At 37.3% G+C, this 23,353-nt stretch overlaps 2 protein-coding genes across 4 annotated transcripts; one reads left to right on the forward strand and one right to left on the reverse strand.

Moving 5' to 3' along the window:
• Positions 1-855: 855 nt before the first annotated feature.
• On the reverse strand, positions 856-6,723 carry ints12 (integrator complex subunit 12). 3 transcript variants are annotated; one of them, XM_038304722.1, is made up of 7 exons: positions 6,591-6,723; positions 5,403-5,560; positions 5,146-5,289; positions 3,660-3,841; positions 3,390-3,549; positions 3,143-3,286; positions 856-1,650 (listed from the first exon to the last, which is right to left on the reverse strand). In XM_038304722.1, the coding sequence occupies exons 2-7, from the start codon at positions 5,556-5,558 to the stop codon at positions 1,102-1,104; spliced, it is 1,335 nt and encodes a 444-aa protein (XP_038160650.1). In that variant the 5' UTR covers positions 5,559-5,560; positions 6,591-6,723; the 3' UTR covers positions 856-1,101. The 3 variants fall into 3 exon arrangements, with proteins under 3 accessions (XP_038160650.1, XP_038160648.1, XP_038160649.1); XM_038304720.1 differs by having other exon boundaries at positions 3,660-3,844; XM_038304721.1 differs by lacking the exon at positions 6,591-6,723 and adding an exon at positions 6,405-6,542 and having other exon boundaries at positions 3,660-3,844.
• Positions 6,724-9,102: 2,379 nt separating this feature from the next.
• Positions 9,103-23,007, forward strand: LOC119796256 (glutathione S-transferase C-terminal domain-containing protein-like). Its single transcript, XM_038304733.1, has 5 exons — positions 9,103-9,166; positions 9,261-9,703; positions 11,329-11,760; positions 15,542-15,811; positions 22,853-23,007. The coding sequence occupies exons 2-5, from the start codon at positions 9,278-9,280 to the stop codon at positions 22,961-22,963; spliced, it is 1,239 nt and encodes a 412-aa protein (XP_038160661.1). The 5' UTR covers positions 9,103-9,166; positions 9,261-9,277; the 3' UTR covers positions 22,964-23,007.
• The last annotated feature ends 346 nt before the right edge of the window (positions 23,008-23,353 follow it).

Genomic DNA, 23,353 nt, shown 5'->3' on the forward strand with positions numbered 1-23,353 from the left:
AATGCAATCTTTTTTTCTTATTTTAAATGTAAATTGTCCTGTTCCATTGGCAAAGTGTCTCACTTACCCTCTTAATTCAAGAAGAAATGCACTTATTTTAAGAAAAAATAGCTTATTTTGATATTTTTTTTGCAGTGTACTAACAGGGGACAGTCTTTGAATATGGAAGATATAAAAAATGCAAAGAGAAAGAACAAGATGAAGGACAGAAGGAAGGAAATGAAGCTATAAGCTTAAGAAGGAAATGTAACAAAAACTTTAGATAGAACCACATAAAGATAAGCGGTAGGATGCAATGAAGGAATTAGATTAAAGGAAGGAAGGAAAGGTCTAAGATGCAAGGAAAAAAAGAAATGATAAAGCACAGGAGGAAGGAAGCAACTAAATAATGAAGAAAGGAATGTGAGAGTGAAATGAAATAATTAAGGAAAAAAACAATAAAGGCAGCCAAATGGAGGAAAGAAAGGCTAGAGGGAAGAAGGAAGTACAAAAGGAAAGAGGGAAAGGGATTAAATAATGCATTTAAAAACATGAACAGCCACAACTTAAGAGTACAAATAAAGGAAGAAAAAAGGTTGAAGGTCACAAGGTTGAAGAAAGAAAATGCAACAGATGAAAGACAAGAAGAAAATGGAAAGGGAGGGTGATAAATGAGGAAAGTAAAAAAAGTAAAAGAGAAAAGAAAGGATTTAAAATAAACAAAAGGACAACATGAAGGTAGACCATAATAGAGTAAGAGAGGAGAGACATAATAAAGGAGGAGAGAACATAATGAGGAAGGATTTAAAGATCTTAAGAGCCTAGAAACAGGAAGAAGGAAGTAAAAACCCTAAACAAAGAGACGGATGGAGTCAGTTTGAGAGAAGAGTTGATTTATTTACCGGGTTGTTAAAAAGTGACACTTTACTCATTGGTTAGCTTTGCTAGGAGAGAGGAGGCACGTGTCATATCCAGCTGCTTTAAGGTAAAGTTCAAGTATGTAGCTGGATGGTGGTTTCTCCTTATGCAGAAGCTTTTGAAGTGCAAACACAAAGCTGCAGCATCACCTTTACTCTCTGTTACCTCATATATCCCTCTGTATGCGTTTCTCTAAACCTTGACTCATTTCTTCAGTTTCTTCTGAGCTGCTTTCTTCTTAAAGATCTGCAAGCGTTTCATGGCGTTAAGCTGGGACTCCTGAGAGGTCGGCGCGCCCTTTGAGCCGTTCCCATTGTTCCCGTTCCCTCCTCCGTTATTCCCCCCATTCCCCCCAGTCGGCGCCTGGGAGCTGCTCGGTGAGCTGGCTCCGGATGAAGCGGAGCCTTTCCCTTGGCTCTCATTGCTGGATGAGCGGTTCAGTGCCTGCTTTCCCAGAGTTAGAGGCGGAGGAGTTTTCAGAGCTGCTTGGCTGGAGCCGTTTCCATTGCTGCTCCCAGTGACCTTCGCTCCCCCAAGTCCTGATTTGGCTCCTGCTAGTCCTGACAAACCCACCGGTTTCTGACCAGAAGGAGCCGTCACAGTCTTGCTGCTACCGCTTGTACCTGAAGAGGCCAGTTTGGAGGTAGCAGGAACAGACGGGCTTGTTTTGGCACCAAAGGCGGCCCAGCCTGTGAGACCGCTGCCTGGGGAGGAGGAGCTGCTGCTGGTAGGGTTGGCTAATGTGGCCGGAGTCTGCAGGAAAAAATAGGGAGCAACAGGAAAAACGATTAGGGATAAACATGGGAAATTATTATACATCTGTATAACAAGACATTATTTATAGACATTATTTATTTTTTTGATTAATTGATTAAGAATTGGATAGCCAAATATTCTTTAAAGAAGATTTTTTAATCAAATTAAACCAGCTAAACCAACTAAAACTTATCAAATTGAGAAGTTCTGGATAGAGTGTATTGGTAGACAAAAATATTTCTTTTTATCTTAAATGCAGAATGTTTATATATTTTTTTACCATTCGGATATATTTATAGCTGTAAATGGGTTGCTCTGTTAGCTAAAGGCATGTTTTACTGTCTCTATACTCCAGTTAACGATTCATCGATTACTAAATAGTTGACGATTAATTCCATAATCGCTTAATCACGAGTAATCTGCTTATTAAGCCCCAATCAGAGTACTAACAAAAAGGAAAAAATCCTATCAAAACTACCATCACCACTTCTTGTTATTTTTTGATTAATACCTTTAACATTCTTTTTCTTATATTAATTTCTTAATGACTAAAATTTTATAAGTTGTAAATATATTTATATTTATGATTAATTAGTAAAATAAAATTAACAGAAGGAATAATACCATAATATAATATTTAATCTGAAATACAAACCCATTATAACCACAATAGTAAAAATATAATTTTAACAATCATAAGAAACATTTTTTTTTTACAAAAATAGCTTCATATTTGCGGTTTTTGAACATGTATTCTATAAATTTTTGTACCGTTCATTTAATCATAGAATCTCGACTAAACAAAACATGCATTGTGTGCTCAAATGTACCATTATACATCACAGAAGGATTACAAAGAAATTAAGAAACCTGTGAGGTTAATTTTCAATTTATTCAAGTTTATTCAGGTAGAAAGGGAATCCTATCACAGTGATGATAAGCTAAGGAGGTAATTCAGCTATTTGACTCAGATAAATCTACATGCACCCCATGCCCATTGTTAAACACAGTGAGGGATGTATGATGGTGAGGGGTTTTTCTCTGCTAATGGCCTGTGGAACATCGAGTTTATAAATAAAAATCTTTCAACTGAATAATTATCCAAGTCATTGGGTGAAACAGGCTGAATGAGGTTCCTCAAAGCACAGCAGAGAGAAAAATGTTGTGTCGATATGTGCCGTTGTACTGATCTGATACCTGATTGAGATATTGGCTCCAATGTTTACTAATAAGCTGGATTGAATATCAGTGATTTAATATCAGATATCTGAGATCCAATCCAATGTATTTTACAAGGAACTATTATTTTCTTTCCATTAAAAGAACGTATCCGTTCTTTTAACAATGTTTCATTCAATTAACAGTCGAATGGGATCAAAATAGGACATCGGCTGAATCGCTAAAGCTCAGGTATCGGAACGGGATTGGATCCAAAAAAACTGGATTGGTGCATCTCTTAAAAAGGACTGCTTCTGGATGAACCACATACCTTCACTTCTGTTCTCTTGAAAGCCTGGAAGGTGCTGGCCGTATCCGTTTTTAGTTTGGGGTCCGCCTTCTTCACCACAGTGTCCTTAACAACAGGCGCGGATGACGCAGAGACGGGGGACGGTTTTTGTGGAGGTTTCTGGGCCTTAACAACAACATAGATATGAATTAGTCACAGATGCATCACCAGACGCTCTGAATACCAGAAAGGATCCCAACATGGAAGGCTGTTTTTTTTTTTTCCTCACCATGCGTTTCATTTGCCTGGTACAGCGGGCGCAGTACCACACGAGGCGGGGGTCGTTAACCTCTTTATCCGTCACTTGTGGTCTATGACACTCTTGGTGGTAGAGATTATGACACTCCTGGCACTCCACCAATTGGTTTCCCATGGTCACTGTCATTTGTCTGTTTTAAAAGTAAAAACACAAGATGAACACGATTATTGTCTGGACAGCAATAATGTCCTTTAAATATCCTGATATAAGTTAGAGAATATTTCTAAGAAGAATGCTTACCTGCAAACCACACAAGCAAGGCCCATCTCCATGGCAAAGTCATCAGCATTAGTCTCATCATAGTCACTTATGTTTGGGAGCAGGTCTTTGCTGGTCTGGACAGTGATGGGAGAGGACCGGCTCTCCTGTTTCTCCAAACGAGGCTTTTTTGGGGGGTCCACTTCAGAGAGGTCCACCCTGACCTGCTTTCCAATTCAAGAAAAAAGAAAATAACAAGACAGGTATTTATGATTAAGACAAATTCGGACTTCTACACTTGTCATGCAAAATGGGAACATACGTGCCTGTTGCACTTTATTCAATTACTCAATTAATACATTTTCTAAAGCTAAAATATTTACTATTTCCTCAACACGTCACAATTAAACATATTATAGCATACTACTTAAATACTCTGGCTGAGCATTTAGGGAACACAATCTTTATGTTTAATCATTTAATCTAATCCTCCAAAATCAGATTGATTTTTTTCTTCCTTATGTTTCAAAATAAAAGTGTCAAATAACATAAATCACTTTCAGAACACAGCTGTTAATTCAATCTTCCCCTTTGGGAGGTGAGCTTAATTTAAAGGGCAACAAAATTCAAGCTATGAAAATGCTAATAAATCACTGTTTTACAACAAACAATGAAAATAAAACAAACTAAATGTTTACATCTAGTATTAGACAGTGAGCTGGTTTATCAGTTGTAAAAAAGTGATGAGCTGATGTCACTCTGAGCAATGGATGCCCCACAAGGGAATTGTTGAAAAAAAAAAAAAAAAAAAAAAAAAAAGAAATCTTCATAAAGTATAGTTGTTTTTTTAATTAAACTTTTTTTTTTTAATGTTTTTTAAATTGATTTTCCTGATTAATTGCCCAACCCTACAACGCTACTTTTGTTTTCTCATTTATAAAAAACGTGGCTCCACCAAAGTTAGGTCATTATCACCCCATAACCAAACTTTCTACTTAAGCTAAGATTCACATTAACTTTATTAATCCATTCGGTTGGTACCTCTAGGAATGCATGTTTCTAGAAACAACAACACAGCACCAACAGACACAATCACTCGTATAGCATAATAAATAAACGAAGAGCAAGAAAACAAGGAAATAAAGGAACAATGAAGAAACTAATGAAAACCTTAAACTAAAATTTCCTGCAAATGGAACTAAAGCAGCACCTGGATGAAAATCCCACCTTAAGCTGGACTTCAAGCAGGCTCAGAAGCTACTTTTTTAATTGAACACAGCTTTTCCAGATCAGTTGTTTAGAGATTTGACTAAATTAATGCCCTGTTTTATTTTCCACTTTAAATAACATCATTAGTAAGAATAATATTCATAGCTTTTATGTTTATTATCAGAAATTATTTCATGACTTTTAAACATGATCAAGAATGAATATCTCTATACAGGATCAGCATATTTCTTTACGGTTATCTAAGATTTGCTGTAAAGCCAAACTTTCCTGTTCTAACAATGGAAAATGTCTCCTGTACCTTCTCTGATGGCCTCTTCTCCACCTCTTTCTTACTCTTCTCAGAGCTGGATTTGCTGCTTCCGCCGCTGATAGCCACAGAGGAACCCGACGACTTGGAGTCTTGTTTACTTTTTGACACGGAAACCTTTGACACTTCCACCTCCTGAGGATTAAACAAGGAAAGCACAGGCGATTAGCTGTCAACATGGTGCATGCTGAGCAAACGCAGAGAGGACATCACAGTGTAAACTGGGACTTCACTGATGTATTTCTTACTTTCTGCAGGGAGCGGTAGGAGGAGTCACTTCCTCTTGCGAGGGACTCGTCAAGCAGAGCTTTGAGTTTCTCAGCCGAGTCTTTACTCTTTGAGTGTAGGTAACTGAGTCCCTTCAGAAAGATGGGATCCAGCTCCAAGCTCACAGGTCCAGCCATGGCTGTGAAAATGGGAATAATGAAAAGTGCTCAGCATCCAGTTTTACAACTTAAACAGGACTGTGCCGCTGGGTTTTTTTTTTTTTTTTTTTTTTTTTAATAACACTGATTTCCTGTTATTTTTCCTGATTTATTGTTCCTTCCCTCTATACAAAACTTCCACACAATTCCACAAAAAAAGAGAAAATACAAATGCAATGATCGGCAGCAGATTCATTATTTTTTAATATGAACAACAGATGTTTTAATCTGGCCCCTATGAGAGAAAGAGAAAAAGAAAGGCATTGCCACAAGCATGATGCAACTAAAAGTCTGAATTGTGGGGTGGGTCTATGGTGTGGAGCTAGAACTTCAAATGAACCTGGGCGTGTCTTTTCAACAATGACACATAGCATACTTCTTTTTTTTAAACACTTTTTACATAGACTAAAATATATATAGCCTATATAATTTTTTATTAGGAAGCAATGCACATTACAGTAGAGATGTGTGTCCATGTGCACATCCTTTTCACACTGGGTAAGAGTTCTTAACAATATATATATAAAATATTGTGCAACTGGAATAGTTGAGAACAAGGATCTAATTAAACTATGATTACTATAAATTAGTATAAATAAAGCCACCCAAGAAATCAATAAAAAATTATATATAATAGAAGAAACAAAATAAAAAACAGGGGGAGGGAGGGGTCATAGACCTGATCATCAATGCTGAAAGTCGCATTTTAATTAGAAAAACTGTCAATTCAAAAAAAAATAATGAGAGGAAATATATATTTTAGCAAGACTTGGATGTACACATTAAAACCACGTGATATTAGATTATTAAACTAGCATTACTAACCCCTCCTTTTTCGTTGCCAAAGATCTCTCAAAACTCAGCCAGTTGTCTTTGTTTCTACAGCTTATATTTGTTGTGTGACGCTGAAAAGAGCGCAGGAACCCTGAGAGCTAAAGTTACCTTCATTATTAAAACGACGCTCAAACAAACCTTTCTGATTTCAGCATAATTGTCTTTAAACAGCCTTACCTGACCCTAATGTGCTTCTCTTTAATGTGATCGGAACGCTTTCAGTTTGAGAACAACGGAAGATGAGCGGCGTTTCCTCCACCGCAGCAAGCAACTATCGTTTTGGTGCAACTGTCTAATATGTCCGGAGTACACATGGTCGGAACCATATGTGACAGTTTATGGTAAAAGTTGTTCTCCCTTAGTAAAACAATTTGCAAATAAATATACAAGATATTTTGGACAAACTTTCTACTTCTACGTCACTATTCTTATTTTATTAATTACCTTAAGAAAAAGAAATTGATAGAAAGAATATAAGATTAATTTATATATAGCAGCCCGACCCACACTCCCTTCCAGTAGGTGGCGGTAATGCACATCAATAAGGAGAATTTAAAACCACATTAACAGCAGCAATGCAAGTAGAAATGGGAGAAATGCCATAAAAAAATTGGATTTAAGAAGAACAAAACTAGAAATAAATTATTGGTTAATTCTACAAGGTAATAACTCTGATCATCCAACTTGGGAAATTTTAAACCCATGTTGGGAAAAAGAAAAGAAAGAAATTAGAAGTTTTGGATGGAAAATTGAAAAAAATAAAATAAAATTATTTAAAATGACTAATTTAGAAATTACTCAAACTACACCAATATGAGTTATACCACCATGGATTCTACCAGAAGCAATAGTAGAAGTGTCACTAATGGAAAAGAAACAAGATACATTGTACACGGTAGATACACTGCAAAAACGATCTAGAAAAAAGTAAAAATGTCTTAAATTAAGTGTATTAACCCTTAATTTGGATAGGTAAATGAGATAGTTTGCCAATGGAATGAGTAATTTTACTCTTAAAATAAGATAATTAGATAAAATGCACTTGAAATAAGTCAATGCAATTGTGTTTTTTTTTTTTATTTTAAGTGTAAATTGTCTTGTTCCATTGGCAAAATGTCTCTTTTACCTCCTCAATTCAAGAACAAATGCACTTATTTTAAGAAAATGTGACTTATCTAGATTTAGATTTTTTGCAGTGTATCAGTTTAGTACAGTTACATTTAGACAATTATTATCAATATATTTAAATTTATACAGATGCATCAAAAGTAACAAGGAAAATAGGAATAGCTTTTGTAATACCAGAATTCAATATAAAAATAGGAAAAAAACAATTTCAGATGGATTATCAGTATAAACAAGGGAAATGTTGGCAATATTATTAGCTTTACAATGGGTAGAAGACATAAAACCATTAAAAAAAGTAATTTGTTCAGATTCAACCTCTGCGTTATTAAGTTTAAAATATAATCAGCCAGATAGCAGGATGGACATTCTATTAGAAATATTTAATAATTTATTCAGAATAAAAAATATGGGTTTGATTGTTGTATTTGTGTGGGTTCCAGCACATATTGGAGTAGAAGGAAACGAGAGGGCAGATAAAATGACAAAGAGGGCAATTCAAAATCCTATTAGTTTTACAGTTAAGACAAGTAAATCGGAGGGAAAGAGTATTATTATAGAAAAACTGATGGAAAAATGGCAAAAAAAAAAAAAAAAAAAAGGTGGGATGAAGAAAAAACAGGAAGATGGTTTTATAAAATTCAGAAGATGGTAGGAAAAAGAAGAAATGGAAGACGAAATAGAGAGGATGAGAGAGTGATAATAAGGTTACGATTTGGGTAAACAGGGCTAAATTATACACTTTTCAAAATTCAAAAGTATACTACTGGCAAATGTGATATGAAAAAAATAGAACATGTTATACTGGAATGTCATAAATACGAAAGCCAGAGAAGATATATGAGGAGTTTGAATTTATTCAGGAAAAGATTAATTTATTAGACATTTTGAGGAAGAATTTGGGGAGTAAAAATATACAGATAATTATTAGATTTTTAAAGAAAATGAAATTATTTCATAGAAATTGATTGTAAAAAGGGTGAATGTGTGTTTGATATAGACGGGTAGAATACAAAGTTATGTATAAGTATATAGTTTTTTGTTGTTTTTTGTTTTCTTTTTTTCCTTAGAAATTATATATATGTTTATTAAGTAGATAGTCCATCACGAACTACACTCCATACCAGTAAGTGGCGGAAATGCTACTAAATGTTTGTTGCCAACCGCCAGAAGTTCTCACTTATTGGTTATAGTAAAATGATTATGTTAAAACTTCAGGAGTATTTTTATTTTTAGAACTTTTACTTATGATAATTTTAATGATTATAGATTTAGTTTATGAGAAAACTAAATTTAGTTGCTCAAGCAATTCTGGAAAAACTCGATCGATTTTAAACCTTTCAAAAAGGTCAAAATAAATACATTTTATTTCAAAGAAACTCTTGAATATGAAAACTCATGAAACAGAGCGTGAAAAGAATTCAAGGCTTTATTTCATTTAATGTTGGTGATTGTGGTTAGTGTAAGAGAGCTGGAGTTTGCATCTGAGCAAAAAATGTTTAACACTGATTCCTGTCACATTTTAATGCAAACTGCAGCCAGCAGATGGCTCTCTAGAGTAATTTCAGGTGTGCCCAGAGGAGGAAGAAGAAGAAGCAACTGTAAACAGCCATGTGTTTCTAGTGTTTGTAAGTAATACGGATGCCATGTGAATACAGTCTGCTATTTTGGTTCACAAATTACATTTTATTAATTCCAATTATCTTTCATGTTACTCCTCAGTGTTTCCTCTTTTTAAAATGAAACACTCTGTAGCAGAGCAGCAGCGTTCGTGTCTCTATTTGGAGGTTTGCTCCCATGAGGAGCCTCATCTGCCCATGCACACCTCCATTGCCCTCTTCCTGCTGTCTTACTGCGAGACCAAGTCTTTTAAAGTTTTCCTTGTGCGCAGCGACAGCCGCAACAAAGGCTGCTCCGAGTCTCTCAAGGCTCAGCTCCCAGGGTCTCTCAGTGGGTCAGAACTCCTCACCCCGGAGCATCTGCCTCGGCTGGTGAGGAGCTGCCGCCTCCCGGCTTCCGTAGATGAGAGTGGACGGCTCTGCAGAGCTGGGCTGGCAGTGGTCCTCAGGAACATCATCACTAGAACCATCGAGGATGACCCCTGCAGGAATGACGTGCAGGCTCTGCTGGGGTTCAAGAAAACCTGCCTGAAGGCATGTGCAGAGGTGAGCAGTAAAACAAAATCACAGATTGATCAGGATAAAGTAGATAAGTCACTGACATCTAAAGACATCTCAGTGCGCGTTTTGTTCAAAAGGCAACAAAAATACATTTTGCATGTGTCATACTTTGTCCATCTATTGTGTCATGTAGCATTTGTGGTTGAAGAGTTTCATCAGCTCTTATATCTGTTGACCAACACACCTCATTTAAAAGAAGCTGAATCTGCTGAGCCATTTGATTCCCACAGGATGAAGAGCATCTGAAACATGCAGGGACAGCCTCTCTGGAAGACTGGGATCGACATATAGATGCTTTTGCTTTAATTATATGTTTATTTTCATATATAGTGGGGCCAAAAAGTATTTAGTCAGCCACTGATTGTGCAAGTTCTCCTACTTAGACTAATGAGAGGGGTCTGTAATTTTCATCATAGGTACACTTCAACTAAGAGAGACGAAATGAGGAAAAAAAAAATCCAAGAAATCAAATTGTAGGATAAAAAAAAAAAAAAAAAGATATTTGTAAATCATGTAAGGTTGTGAAATAATTTTAAAACTTCTTTTATAGAATCATAATATTTAAAATGTGGCTTGTAATTCCAGGAAATATGAAGCATCAGGAGGATTTTATTGTTTTTAACTGGTCGTATTCCTTTAAAGTTTAAGGTGATAAGGTGAGTAAAATAAGTATTTGAACACCCTGCCAATTTGCAAGTTCTCCCACTTAAAAATAATGGAGGGGTCTGAATTTGTGGTGAACAGAATGACCATAGCCTTCTTCCCTTAGTTAGAGCATTGAAGATGGGTACAGGCTCAGTCTTCCAACATAAGGATGACCTAAAGCGCACAGCCAAGATAACCGAGGAGGGGTTCTGGAAGAAGCATATCAAGGTTCTGGCGTGACCCAGCCAGTCTCCAGACCTAATCCCAATAGAGAATCTTTGGAGGGAGCTCGAACTCCTTGTTTCTCAGCTACCGCCCAGAAACCTGACTGATCTAGAGAAGATCTGTGTGGAGGAGTGGGCCAAAATCCCTCCTGCAGTGTGTGCAAACCTGGTGAAAAACTACAGGAAACATTTAACCTCTGTAATTGCAAACAAAGGCTACTGTAAGCAAATAGTAACATTGATTTTGTCAGGTGATCAAATACTAGTTCAAAATCATACTCATACATTGTAATATCTGGATTTTATTTTAATGTCTCTCACAGTGAAGATATTCCTACGGTGAAAATTTCAGACCCCTCCATGATTTCTAATTGGGATAACTTGCAAAATATGTTCAAATACTTATTTTCCTCACTGTAGTTTTACTGTACATATTGTATTTCGTTTCTTATTTCATGGCTTTAGACTGAGACAGATTTATTTTGTCATTTTGTATAGACAAGTGTTAACAAAAAGAAATTTCATTTAGAACAGCTCTCTAGACAATTTCATTTTTATAAAGTGCAGCCTTGAAAAACAACAAACAGTAATATAAAGAAATGACTATATTTACAGTTCTAATGTTTCATTTTATCTATTTATTTTTGTCTATTATAAATCAGTCAGGCACTTTAGTCTCTTGGTGTGTCAGTTACTCTATGAATAATATTTTATTGACCGTTGACGTGATCTTCCTCTCAGGTGAGCAAATGGACCAGGCTGTGTGAACTGGGAATCCCGTCTGCAGTCGAGGAGCACCTCCTGAATCCCACTAAGCAGGCCCAGCAGCTGCCTCCTGCTATCCTCACCCTGGAGCAACAACTTGCTGAGCCCGTCAAAGTTCACAATGACGACAAAATCCGCAGACAGAAACTTCAAGAGCAAAAGCGGATGGAAGAGAACAGCCAAGAGAAACCTGAGTTGGACTCGTCTCAGGTCTCTGAAGGACTGGAGCTCAGGGCGGCTCTGGCCAAACTGGCTGTGGATTCAGTTCCAGCAGGAGCCACTAGAGAGAACTCTGAGATCAGGAAAGTGAAGACGACAGATCTTCCTGAACTTGAGCATGTGTTTGCTGAGGGACTCTACTTCACCCTGACTGATGTGGTGCTGCTGCCCTGCATTCATCACTATCTGGTAAGGCCTTCCTGCAGGATGAAATAAATGATTTATTACTGCCGTGAGCAATTCTAATTTATTAATAAGGGCTTTATTTAGATAATTGCATATTGTAGTTCAATAAATACATATGATAAGCTAAGTTCATACTATTGTTACTGCAATTAACCAACTAGCTTTAATGTAATAACAGACTTTGTTTAGTGGCGGTTTAGTTGGAGCAACACCTTTTATTTGAGTTTATAATCCACACTTGTCATGCTTTAAAATCATTTCTCATTCACCCCTTTTACACAGACACACACAATATTTCCTATTACATTTGCCACAAAACATCCACTGCTTTCAGCCAGAACTCATGTTGTCGTTTACATATTGCCACGTGCGCCACATTTAAAGTCTCTCTGACATCTTTATGGTGATGAGTAGTGGAAGAACGGTGGACATTTGGTTTTTGACGCTGCGGTTAGGGTCAGCAGCTTCCTCTCAGACACATTCAGGTTGAAGAAGTTGACTCAAGGTGACTCACTGCCTTAGACCTGCCACATTTTGGCTTTAACAGTTGGTCCTGGCCCACCTGGAAGAAAGTGATAACGCCGTATGGGAGGGATTCTATTCAAATGCAGGAGGCTGGAAAGCATTTCTTCTGAGAGCATATTTCTCTCCTCGACAGATCCTCTTAGCAGGTTCTTATGCTGGCCCCAAAACTTCAAACGCAATCAGAACGTCGAGACCTGAAGCTCACAAATGCTGAATATTCATTATCCCGTAATGATCTCCTCTTCATAGTTTGCATTTAAAGTAATTGAAACAGGGGTTGATTTTACTTCCAAAGCATGCACAGAATTCTGAGAAGCTTTATGTATTTCAGTAGTAGTGCTGCACAATATATCTAAAGAACCACATTATCATTATGTGTACAAGTGCAATGGCATAAGAGCATTTCTATATTAGATAGGATGCCATGCATGCTAATTCTGCATGCATATAGCATTTTTATGCACATCTGATGAGAGTTTCAGCAGAACTGATGCCCACGCTTGAGTCACAGTTTATTGGCTGAGATCCAAAATCTCAGGAAGAGTACCTGTTACATTAGATCAGGAAAAATTAATGGATAAAAAAAAAATATGGAAAATGTGAGTTATTCATAATTTATATCGCCATAATAATACAAAAATAATAAATAGCAATGTTTTAGTCACAGTATCATCTTCCATTGCAAATAGGATTGGGTGGCAGTCAGAGGCGGAGGCCACCCAGTCCGCGGTGGCTGAGATTGGCTTTGGGGATGTGGAATATTAGAGCCTGAGCTTGTGGGAGGTGGAGGGATACCGGCATAGCATAGCGTGGGCTCTGGAATCCAGCTACATGAGAGACGCTTGACTCTCTGCTACTCTGGAGTGGCCCGCTGGGAGAGACAGAGGGTGGGGGTGGAACTGCTTTCATCCCCCGAGCTTGGCTGTCTCGCGTTGGAGTTTAGCCCGGGGTTTGAGAGGGTCGCATCCTTTCGCTTCTGGGTAGTGTGTAGGTCTATGGCTGTTTTTTTGTTTTTTTGGCATAGCATTACGGAGTAACAGTCTTTCTTAGTGTCCCTGGGGGTGTTTGTTGGATAGTACCCCTCCTGGGAATTCCATCATTTTGCTGGGGGGCTGGTCTATGAGTGCCTCAGGCTTCCCCCGGCAGAACTGGAGGAGGGTTCTGCTGAGACTGCTGGCCCGGTCCCATATGAAGCAGGAGCTGACGAGTGCGAATATGACAATTTAATGTTTTGATATAAACCATTTGAAACCGCTTTGATTAAACCCCCCAAGTTATTCTATAATCTCTGATATCCAAGACGGACGTGTTGGATGTGCCGTGCAAAAGGACCCATAACTCTGCAAATCCCAGAGCACAAACTTTAATTCAGTTCAATTCAGTTCATTTTAGTGGTGGGCATAGATTTTTATCAATCTCACTATAATATTTGAATTTATCTACATTAAAATTCTAGATTTTAAAAATTAAAAAAATGTATCTTATGAAACTATAGCTCTAGAAATGATATAGGTAAAATAAATAGCACAGAAGCTACAATTTCAAAAACCGTCCCACTTTACCTGCATTCACCAAAGCAATCATCAAAAAGCAAACGTAATGTTTAGGTAATTGTTCCTGGCGTCGTGGTAAAATGAAATTTTAAATTCCATAACATAGCCTACCTAAAGTGAACTTCTCATCTTCTTCTTCTGCATTGGCTAAGAGATGCTTTGGTTTAGGTGGTACTTGAGACTGGAAGAACTCCTGCAGTAAACTAATTATGCATTGCACAAGGAGCTTTAGTTTGTAGAGTTTTTCATTTATTTAAAAATAAATGTTCCATTAAGCAAACCTGGGGGTTTATAGCTGAATACATATAGGAACGTCACGTTCAATGTGGTAATTTCACAGTACGCCTACAGGTTGGAAGACTGATTTGTTCTTGCAGATATACATACATCCGCACTAAAATATTAAGGTGAAAATCATCATAGTTTACTTAGTATAGACCTAGCTTCCAACCAAACTTTGAGAAAAGTTTAACGGCAATGTTTTTTATATTGCCGATAATGGCCAACCACTAGTTTATTTATAAAACTCCAATTTACGTATGATTTCATCTCTGGGCACTTTACAGAACTATTCAATCAGATTGGTTAGATTTGTATAAAACCAGTTGAAAGTAATAGAGTCATTGACTTGGAAGACTCGCTCCTCCTGGTAAAGTTAGCAGCACCGATTAAAAATGTTTAGCCCACTCTTTGTAAAACGGCTCCACCTCAGTTGTTTGTGGTCCTGTGTTTAGCTCCATTTATCAACTTTGACTGGTTTTCTTCTTTTCTTTGGGTAAAAAACAAACATTTCTCACAACATGAGGCTCTTGCTGCTTTATTTTGCAGTAGAACTGTATGTTTAGTCTGATGGGTTTTTGCTGAGCATAATGTTTTTAGATGTAGGGATAAAATAAATAATTCAGTTTAGATCTCTGTCACCATCTAAACATCTATGTTAATATAGAATCCTGTGGAGGCTGTTAGTTGCACTATATGTCGTTTAGGGTGCAAATTCAGGCCACACTTTTCAGATTTGTATTTGCCTAGTAAAGTTGCACCCATTTTCAATTCAAAATGATGTATCACTTTGCTCTGTCAGATCAACCTAACATAGTCATTTTTATCAGTTGCAGGATTTCCTGCTGTTGTTTAAACTTTTTTTGCTTACTGCTATTTTGTCATTTTTACAAAAGTATAAAGTTCTAACTTCTCAGACATTCAGAATTTCCTGCTCATTGTTTGGCAGTGCCAGACGGGACATTTTAATTAATAATGTTGCTGTCAGGCAGAAAACTTAGTCCAAACCTTTGTGTTTTGACACCTCAGCTGTCTCCAACTGTCCGTCTGGTGTGGGAACCAGCTGAAGTCCTCACCTCGAGGCTTTTAGCAGTCAGCTGTGCTCCACTGGTTTCCAGTTTCACACTCAGCGGAGCGTGTCTCCTTTTAACGACCGTCTCTGCCCACAAAGCACGCTGTCCCCGCCGGCTCCTTCTCACTCGTCCTGTGTCCCCTGTGTCATCTGTCTGTCACACACAGTCAACTGCAGCCTCTGTTATCATGTCTCTCTCAGTTTGTGTCTTTGGCCTACCCCCCCTCTGAGTTTGTTTGTTTGTACAGAGGTGTGATGAGTGACTTCTAGTGGAACCGGACCTCTCGCCTCAATAGACACGACGGATCAGTCGATTCATTCAATCAATATCTCTTCTTTTTTTCTTTTTTAATAGTGTTCCATCCAGGCCCATGCACCAGACACTCTACATCACCTCCCCCGTCTGCTGCGCTGGTACAGCCGTGTTCAGGAAGTACCCGGGGTCCATCGAGGTGCCAAGGATTGTGGACTCCTTCTGTCTCAGGTCCAGGTTCCCTCATCCAGTCCCCCCAGGGTGTCACAACAGAAGCACCTTGATGATCTGCAGCCTGCAGAGGAGAACCAGGAGGCGACGCCGGACTGTCACTTCGTCGGTGGTCCAAGGCCAACAATGACTAAACTCAAAGTAAATAATTACCTTTTCTACGCTGAACATCTGCGGGCTTTGCTTCTGCAACTCCAAAATGTTTTGACTTTTACGCCTGACAGGATGTTTAAGTGGCTCACTCCCCCCATTTCCCTCTCAGGACACCGAGAAATTATTTGCAGGCTCACTTGGTGGTTGTTAAATAGCATCAGATGATTCATGGCTGCTCTTTGTGTCAGTTGTTGCACCTCACAGAGTGATAATATTTAAGCAGTGGGACGATATACATTTCTAACATTTGAGTCTTTCCATTCCTTTACAGTAACAACATAAGAACTTATTGTACCAGCTAAATTGTTTATCTTACCTACAGGCAGAGCGCGGAGGCTCGTGCGGGAGGTACAAAATAAAATAAAATAAAAATCTTTAAAGCTTCCAGTTGGAGAACTGCAGAAAAACCATGTTAGGATCACAAAGTTTCCAAAAAGTGCAAGTAGATTCTATCTGTGCTGTGACCTGTTAGTATAAAGGCATGCTTTGAAAGAAGTCCCTGAAAACATAAATAGCGGGTGAACTCTGCTAATTTTAATAACAGGTGTTTCATTTGGTCAGATTGAGCATCATTTGGGGAAGATTGAGCTTATTTAGCATCAAGCTCTCTATAAAAACTGATACTGACACAAAAAAGAAAATTACCTCATGCCCACAACCACAATAAATAAACTAAATAAATAATAAACTAAACAATGAGCACCCCCCCCCCCCATGTATATTATTGGTTTAAAGATTAAAAGCCTGAAAATCTGCAGAGATTAAGTGTTTTTTTTTTTTTTTTGCAATCTCAGTTTTTGACACACTTGAACCTGAATGCACCTCGCTCTGTATCTTCCTCCCAGTTCTCACCTGCTACATATTTCAACAAGCTTTTCCTGCAGGAGATAAGCAGATCTGTTGCCCCCCCTCAACCCCCCCAAATTCTCCTCAGTGAGCTGTTAGTCTCTTCATCCTCCTGCTGCCACCTCCCAGCGCCGCTCTAGCCGATTTGTCTGGAGATATTTCTTAGACTTCCTGTTGGGTCTGGTTTACTAAAACTGTGACTTTTTTTTTCTTTTTTTTGAGTGACAGGAGCTGGGAGGGTAGAAAAAAATAAGTAGAAATGTGTTAGTGTGTGGGACAGGGGGGTTGGATGAGGCTGAGTGCGCTGGGTGGTCAGGATGGAGTGCTTCTCTAAATTGCAATGTCGGTGGATGAAATTTAAGTCAGGCCCAGATGTGAACAAATGAATTTTTATTCCGAGTTGAGATCAGACTTTAAAACTGAGAGGAATGTCTGCATGCATAGACACAATATCCACCATTCACTCTCTGCTTAGAGGGATTAGAACGATGGCTACGTGTCGCCACTGTTTTGTCTGGAGTGCAGCTGTTGTGCTTTCTTGGCCAATGCATGTGGATCCTGTGACTGTGTGGAGGAAATAAGGTTTGGCAATCGATCTCTCTCTCTCTCTTTCTCTCTCTGTTATCCACATAACAAATGGCTCATAAACTCTGTCAATTTCTGCTTTTCTCATATGAGTTAACACCAACCGATGCGCATCAGTCAAACTGGCCGCAATGAGGTGCAAAGAAACACAAAACACAGACAAACCCAGAAAGCAGAGTGTTCACTTTCCACTAAGATCTAACAGAAGGCTTAAATGCAAGAACTGGAATTATCCAGAAAACAATTTTAAACCAGTAAAAGGAGCTGGCTGATTTAAACACTGCGGAAATGTTATTTCAGTAGTAATTGGTCCCAAAGGGAAGCTGTTGTTCAAAAACAGGGATTACAGAGGCAGGCGGTGTGTTTCAGCGGACACGTGGAGAAACTTACTTTCTTTGCCTAAAATAGTGATTTGGTAGCAAGTTTTCTTTAAAAATGGCTTCAAAGTCTTTTTAAACTTTTTCTGTTTTAGGATCGCAAGAAAGGAGAGATATATATTATTAAACACCAGAAGACAGTTATTTAGATTTTTCTGATAAAGAATTTTACCTTCATCTGGATGTTATTTAGTTTAATTACATATCACATCCCATTGACTTTGGGGCTGTTCTTTCCGACAGAACTGGTCTAACCGAATCAGGTTGATTGGTAACCTTTGAGTTTTGACTGTATTTAAAAAGTTGTGGTGTATAATTTAAACATTAGATTAGATTAGATGAGCTTTATTGATCTCACAGCGGAGAAATTTCCTGGTCACATATTGGCATAGTAATTAAAGAACAAACAAGGAGGAAAAAGGTGCATTAAAAATAATCAATATATATACAGTATATCAAGGTATATACAGTATATCAAGATAAATAAAGATTAAGGTGCAAGTGTACATGTATGAAAAACTAAATAAAACTAATAAATAAAAAAATTAAAAATACAAGGGAGTAACACAGAGATTTGCGGTGTCATATGTATAATCAGGATGGCTTATATACAGGTGGATTGTCTTTTACATTAAAGTGTAGGAGGTAAGGAACAACGTTAAGGTAGTGGTATAACTATTATATTCACATATATACACTATATGATGGATTGTACCAAATAACCCTAAAAAAACATACTGGATCACATATGATTGAACACAAAAGACAAGTGTTTTAATTTGTGTAGCAATAAGAACTGCATGACTTGTAATGGGCCACGCTGACCATGTCAGATGAAGGTCAAAGTCGCTCAGACCCATGGAGAAATCTGAGGGAAGGTCATGAGTAGTAGAGTAAAGCACATCCAATTTGGGAAAATTAATCTAATAAGGTGTAAAGTGGTGAGATAAAAAGAACAGTTTCGATAACACTAATGAAACTGAGATCTTATTAGAACCGAAATTGAAGTTGGAGTTTTGTGTCTGCTCACAGACTGCTTTGTGTTTATAAATCTGGCTGTTAGTTTTTCTGAGGATTATTAGTACGGGTTCTGGTATAAACACTCTTGAGTCTGGTGGTCCACCATCAGATCAGTTGTAGCCATGTTGTTTTCTGAAGAAATATTCCTGGAGCTTGTGGAGATTCCCATTTGCAGTTCATTGGCAGGTCAAGAAAAGACCTAGAAAAGAAATCCTAAGAAAAGAAAAGGAATTGAAAAAGGATTTAAGCTCTAAAACATTTTCAGCACCAATAATAACTTCTTGAATCTGACAGAGGCCAGGTCTTGGTCTTAGTCTGTCTGACAGGAAGTAAGACACAATGGAAAAGTAAAGCAGTCACACTGCTTTTTCAACTCCAAAACATTGACTAAAATGATCAGACCTCTTTTTATCAGATAAAATCCTTTTCTTAGCCATTCACCAATTGTTCTAGTAATCCTCTAAAATTCTTATGTGCAGGACTCCAGTGTTATATTTTTGATCGGATCGGGACAGCTGAAGTATTTATGACTACATTATCGTTAAACTTATTACTATTGCCTATTTTCAATAGTAATTGTAGATAAATATGTTGGCATGATATTATTATTATTATTAGTAAAAAGGATTTTCAGTCAAATGTGTAGCACAACGTTGCTCTTGTTTTCCAGCTCAGTAGGATAACTTTCTGAAAGCTGATGCAAAAAATGCTCCAGAGAGCAGAGGAGTGCTGCTAATGGGTTGGAGCAGCACGGTAGCTGGGAGGGTAATGTGGTAAATGGTTGCCTGAAGAGTTAAACCAGTACTTCCAGCCCGAGAGCCTATAAGTACGCAGGTGTCCTTAAAACTCCCCTTTGCTTTAATTATACTGCCACTGTTGAAGCTGCTGTTTTGTGCTAATGCTGCCATTCTGTGTTGGCCCACATTAATCTGCTAATGCTCCAAAGAGCTTCCTGTTATTTTTGGGATGTTTTTGTTTTTGCTTTTACCAAAAAAAAAAAAAAAGAGTTCTTTTAGAAAGCTTTGAGGCATGTTTGAGCTCATTAACCAGCTCCGATTTCCCAGTCATGCAAACTGTGGAGTGCATCTAAAAAGGGTTGCTCAGTCTATTACTCTATTTCAATGATTTCTTCCTCTTTAATCATTAGTGATTTATTTTATGATAGATATGACATCCTATTTACTTGAGTTATAATATTTATATTCCGCATTCAAACCAAAAAGGCAGTAAAAAGGTCTATTTCTCAATAGTTCAAATATAGGTTCTGCATCCTCGGGTGTTTTTAGAAATAATTTATTTTCAACTACTGGCAGAAAGCTAAGGCATTGAAGCAGCGACTAATACATTTGATCCATTAGTTTTTAGAGCACATTTATGTATCAGCAACTTCAACCAAGCAGTTTCAGTACGGGCTTATCGAGAAAATTTCCACCTTTCTTTCTACAAAGAAGAGATTTGCAGACATTTATTGTCCAACTTCTTATATTCTCATTTCAATTACTTTCTTACAGCTGCTGTGTTTGGGATCAGTACTTTGGTGTCATAGTTTAAATTAACCTCTAACCACTGGACAGAGCATTTATGGTGTACCCAAGTTTGAAATGTATGCATATCCTCTGGCTGCAGAATTAGCTCAGATAATTTCACTTTGGATTTTTCTATTAAAAAAAGAATTGTTCCCCTCCTATTGGTTTGTAGCGACACAGCTATAACAGCTTAAACCTACCATCTTAAAAAGGGAAATCTCTTGTTTGAGATTTCTTTATTTTTGTCCTTACAATCTAGATTTTATTCTACAGATTATTGGGGAACTGTATTCTGCTCTTTGCTTGAACTTGGTATGCCCACTCCTGGGAATTGGGCTAGAGTGGTAAATATTTTCCACTTGTCAGTAGCCTTATCTTGCTGCAGAAAGAAGGACTGCACATTGTCTGGGCTTGGCTTTAAAGTCGGCAGATTGATGGACAGCAGCAGTTGTTATTCTCTGGGATCACTGCTGCTGTCTCTCCTCTCTGCATGGTTTTAACACACACCTGAAAGCTCCAAACTTCCTCTACAGAAAAGCTCTAACTTGGTTGTTATCAGGTAATCAATGTGGGTGCATCTCAGTAAATTATAATATCATTGAGTAATTAATTCATTTGAGCGATGCAATCCAACACATTTAATTCCTATAGATCCAATAGATGCATGTCTGTGGTGTATTATAGACACACGATGAGAAAAACCTGAGCAAAGAACCTTCTTTACTATGCAGTCACAAACACCAGTAACACCACATTAAAGCTGTAGTTCATGGGCAACTTTTAAGCTATAAATGCATTTAAATATTTAAATAATTGATATGTGTTATGTAATTTTTAAAATGTTAAGGATAAGTTTCTTTTTGTGTAATTTCTGATTTGTTCAAAGGTTCAAATCATCTGTGTAAATGAGCTGGATCTAGTCCATGCACTAAGTGACTCATTACTTTCTCACTTCAGTTTAAGTGAACTGGGTGGGAGGGAAAATTCTGTGACTCGCACAACAGCATCTGTCACTCCAAACTAACAGCTAAAGTTGGCTTTAAATTGAATTTTTTTTCTCTTAAAAATGAACTAAATAAGATTTCTATTAAGCAATTATATTTAACATATAAAAAGTGAGGGGGGCAGCAGGAAGGAGTCGCTACAGACACAACGATGTTTTTATTTTTTCATATGGATTTAGTTTTAAACAGAGAAAACATTTAACTCAAAACAATAAATGGGAGCTGTTGAAAGAAACTATTAAATGGGTCAAATAGTACAGTATTTACCTTTAATCATATGTATATCTACATGCTACTTACACACTATATAATTGCATTTATAAATGAAACAATATATGTAATCTAGGGTTAAAACAATTAATCAGATTAATCGATTATTGCAATAATCAACTAATTTAGTAATTGTTAACTGGAATTTAGAGACTGTAAAACACAATTTTAGTTTTCAGAGCAACCCACGTAGAACAGTAATTATACCAAAATTGTAAAAAAAGAAAAGAAAACATTTTTCATTTAAGATACCGGTAAGCTTTTTTTGTCTGTCAATATGCTGTATTCAGCCTCCTTAAGTAAAAACAATCGACAGATTGATCAGTTTGCAAATTAATCATTAGTTGGGGCCCTAATGTGATCTGCATTATAAACACGACTTAGATTCTTCAATTTAATTTGAGAACAAAGCAAATCTAAGATGTTAAAAATAAAACCCAATTGAAAAAACTGCAAGACTATAATTTTAATGTACTTATGAAATGTGCAGCTGTTATTTTCCAGTGGTACGGGACACTTTCACTTTCTCTGAGCATTTATTCCCTACAAGTGCTGTATTATTGACCTAAGTAATTATTTCATGTCTCAAATAAAGCTAATACATTTTCATATTTTAGACGATGCTGCTTGAACATAATTTTGAATTGTGATCAGGGGCCCCTTAAATTTTTTCAAGGGCTGCAAATTGCCCCCAAAGCACACATTGGACACCCTTTATTCTATTAATTCTGTTCCCATCATTATCATAAATATGTGCAAAGCCATTTTTGGGGTGTGACCTAAATCATTTCTTCTCTTTTTAAACAAAGTCTGGTGGGTATGTAGTGTACTGCCCCCTGTCCTTATTAAATAAGGACAGGGGGCAGTGTACGAGCATGTATGAGCCAATTTCTCCTTGTGCATGCTCTGTTTAAAAGTTGCTGTTTGCATCACTCATACAAGCTTACTTTCCAAAAGATTTGCAATTTGAGAATGACTGACAATTAGGAGGACCACTTATTTTGATGATTCATCCGGAAAAAGAATGTCCTCCACTATACCTTTAAGGCTGCACACGTATTGTTATTACTACAATATCAGTATTTATTTGCTAGCCTACTGTCATGATGTTGTGGTCCATTCACCTTTACTTCCAACTTGCTGTATTAATACCCACCTTAGTATCCAGTAGGGACTTTTAAGTTTTCTGTATTGAAGTCAAGGCAATGAGTCTTAAATGTATGAAGCAATAAAATAATTTCAGAGATTAATGCTTGAAACAACAATGTATAGCAATGCAAAGTAAATCATGAATGTTGATTAACATTTTTATTAACACCGATTTTATGGAGCTTCTCCACAGAGCTGTTTGGACCACATACATTTTTAATGATATTTTGTCTCCGTGTATATTTCTTGCAGGAAAATGGCATCGAGGCAGTCTTCTCTCCTCATCCTCGCCCTGCTTGGACCCTCCCATGGGAGAGCTTACCAGCAGCTATCAACCCCACTGAAGGTATAGCTAAATTTTGACCTCCAAGCTGCTGCTTCATCTGGTTTCTCTCTGCTGTTGCCTCCCCTGAATTTTAAAGCAGCAACGATGATACTATTTATAACAAGAGAAATGTCTGTCAATGATTTCTACCATGCTTACCATACTTTATTGGAAATTTTCAGTCAACCTTTACATTGAAATACTAGGAGGCTTCATTATTTACTACTGAATAACTTCCAATGGGATCATTAGGCATTATTTTCTTCATTATGACCTAATTTCCTGGCCAGCCTTCAGCAGGGGACTTTCATCAGGGTGTTGCTGGAAAGGTTTACAGACATCGGATATGAAGACATTTATCTATCTGTCATCAGATAAGAGATTTTCCTTCCAATACTCTTGCAGGAACATTCAAATGAATAAAGCGA

The sequence above is a fragment of the Cyprinodon tularosa genome, unplaced genomic scaffold (assembly GCF_016077235.1).
Source record: "Cyprinodon tularosa strain WSP-4 unplaced genomic scaffold, ASM1607723v1 ctg540, whole genome shotgun sequence".
NCBI classification, from domain to species: Eukaryota; Metazoa; Chordata; class Actinopteri; order Cyprinodontiformes; family Cyprinodontidae; genus Cyprinodon; species Cyprinodon tularosa.

Excerpts from the sequence above, each read along its gene's own strand:
- ints12 (XM_038304720.1), bottom strand. The coding sequence starts at position 5,558 with ATGGCTGGACCTGTGAGCTTGGAGCTGGATCCCATCTTTCTGAAGGGA. Across the intron at positions 3,845-5,145 it reads AGAAGAGGCCATCAGAGAAG|CAGGTCAGGGTGGACCTCTC; the intron begins GTACAGGAGACA and ends TGAATTGGAAAG. Across the intron at positions 3,287-3,389 it reads CCAGGCAAATGAAACGCATG|GCCCAGAAACCTCCACAAAA; the intron begins GTGAGGAAAAAA and ends GTTGTTGTTAAG.
- LOC119796256 (XM_038304733.1), top strand. The coding sequence starts at position 9,278 with ATGAAACACTCTGTAGCAGAGCAGCAGCGTTCGTGTCTCTATTTGGAG. Across the intron at positions 11,761-15,541 it reads CCTGCATTCATCACTATCTG|TGTTCCATCCAGGCCCATGC; the intron begins GTAAGGCCTTCC and ends CTTTTTTAATAG. Across the intron at positions 15,812-22,852 it reads CAACAATGACTAAACTCAAA|GAAAATGGCATCGAGGCAGT; the intron begins GTAAATAATTAC and ends TATTTCTTGCAG.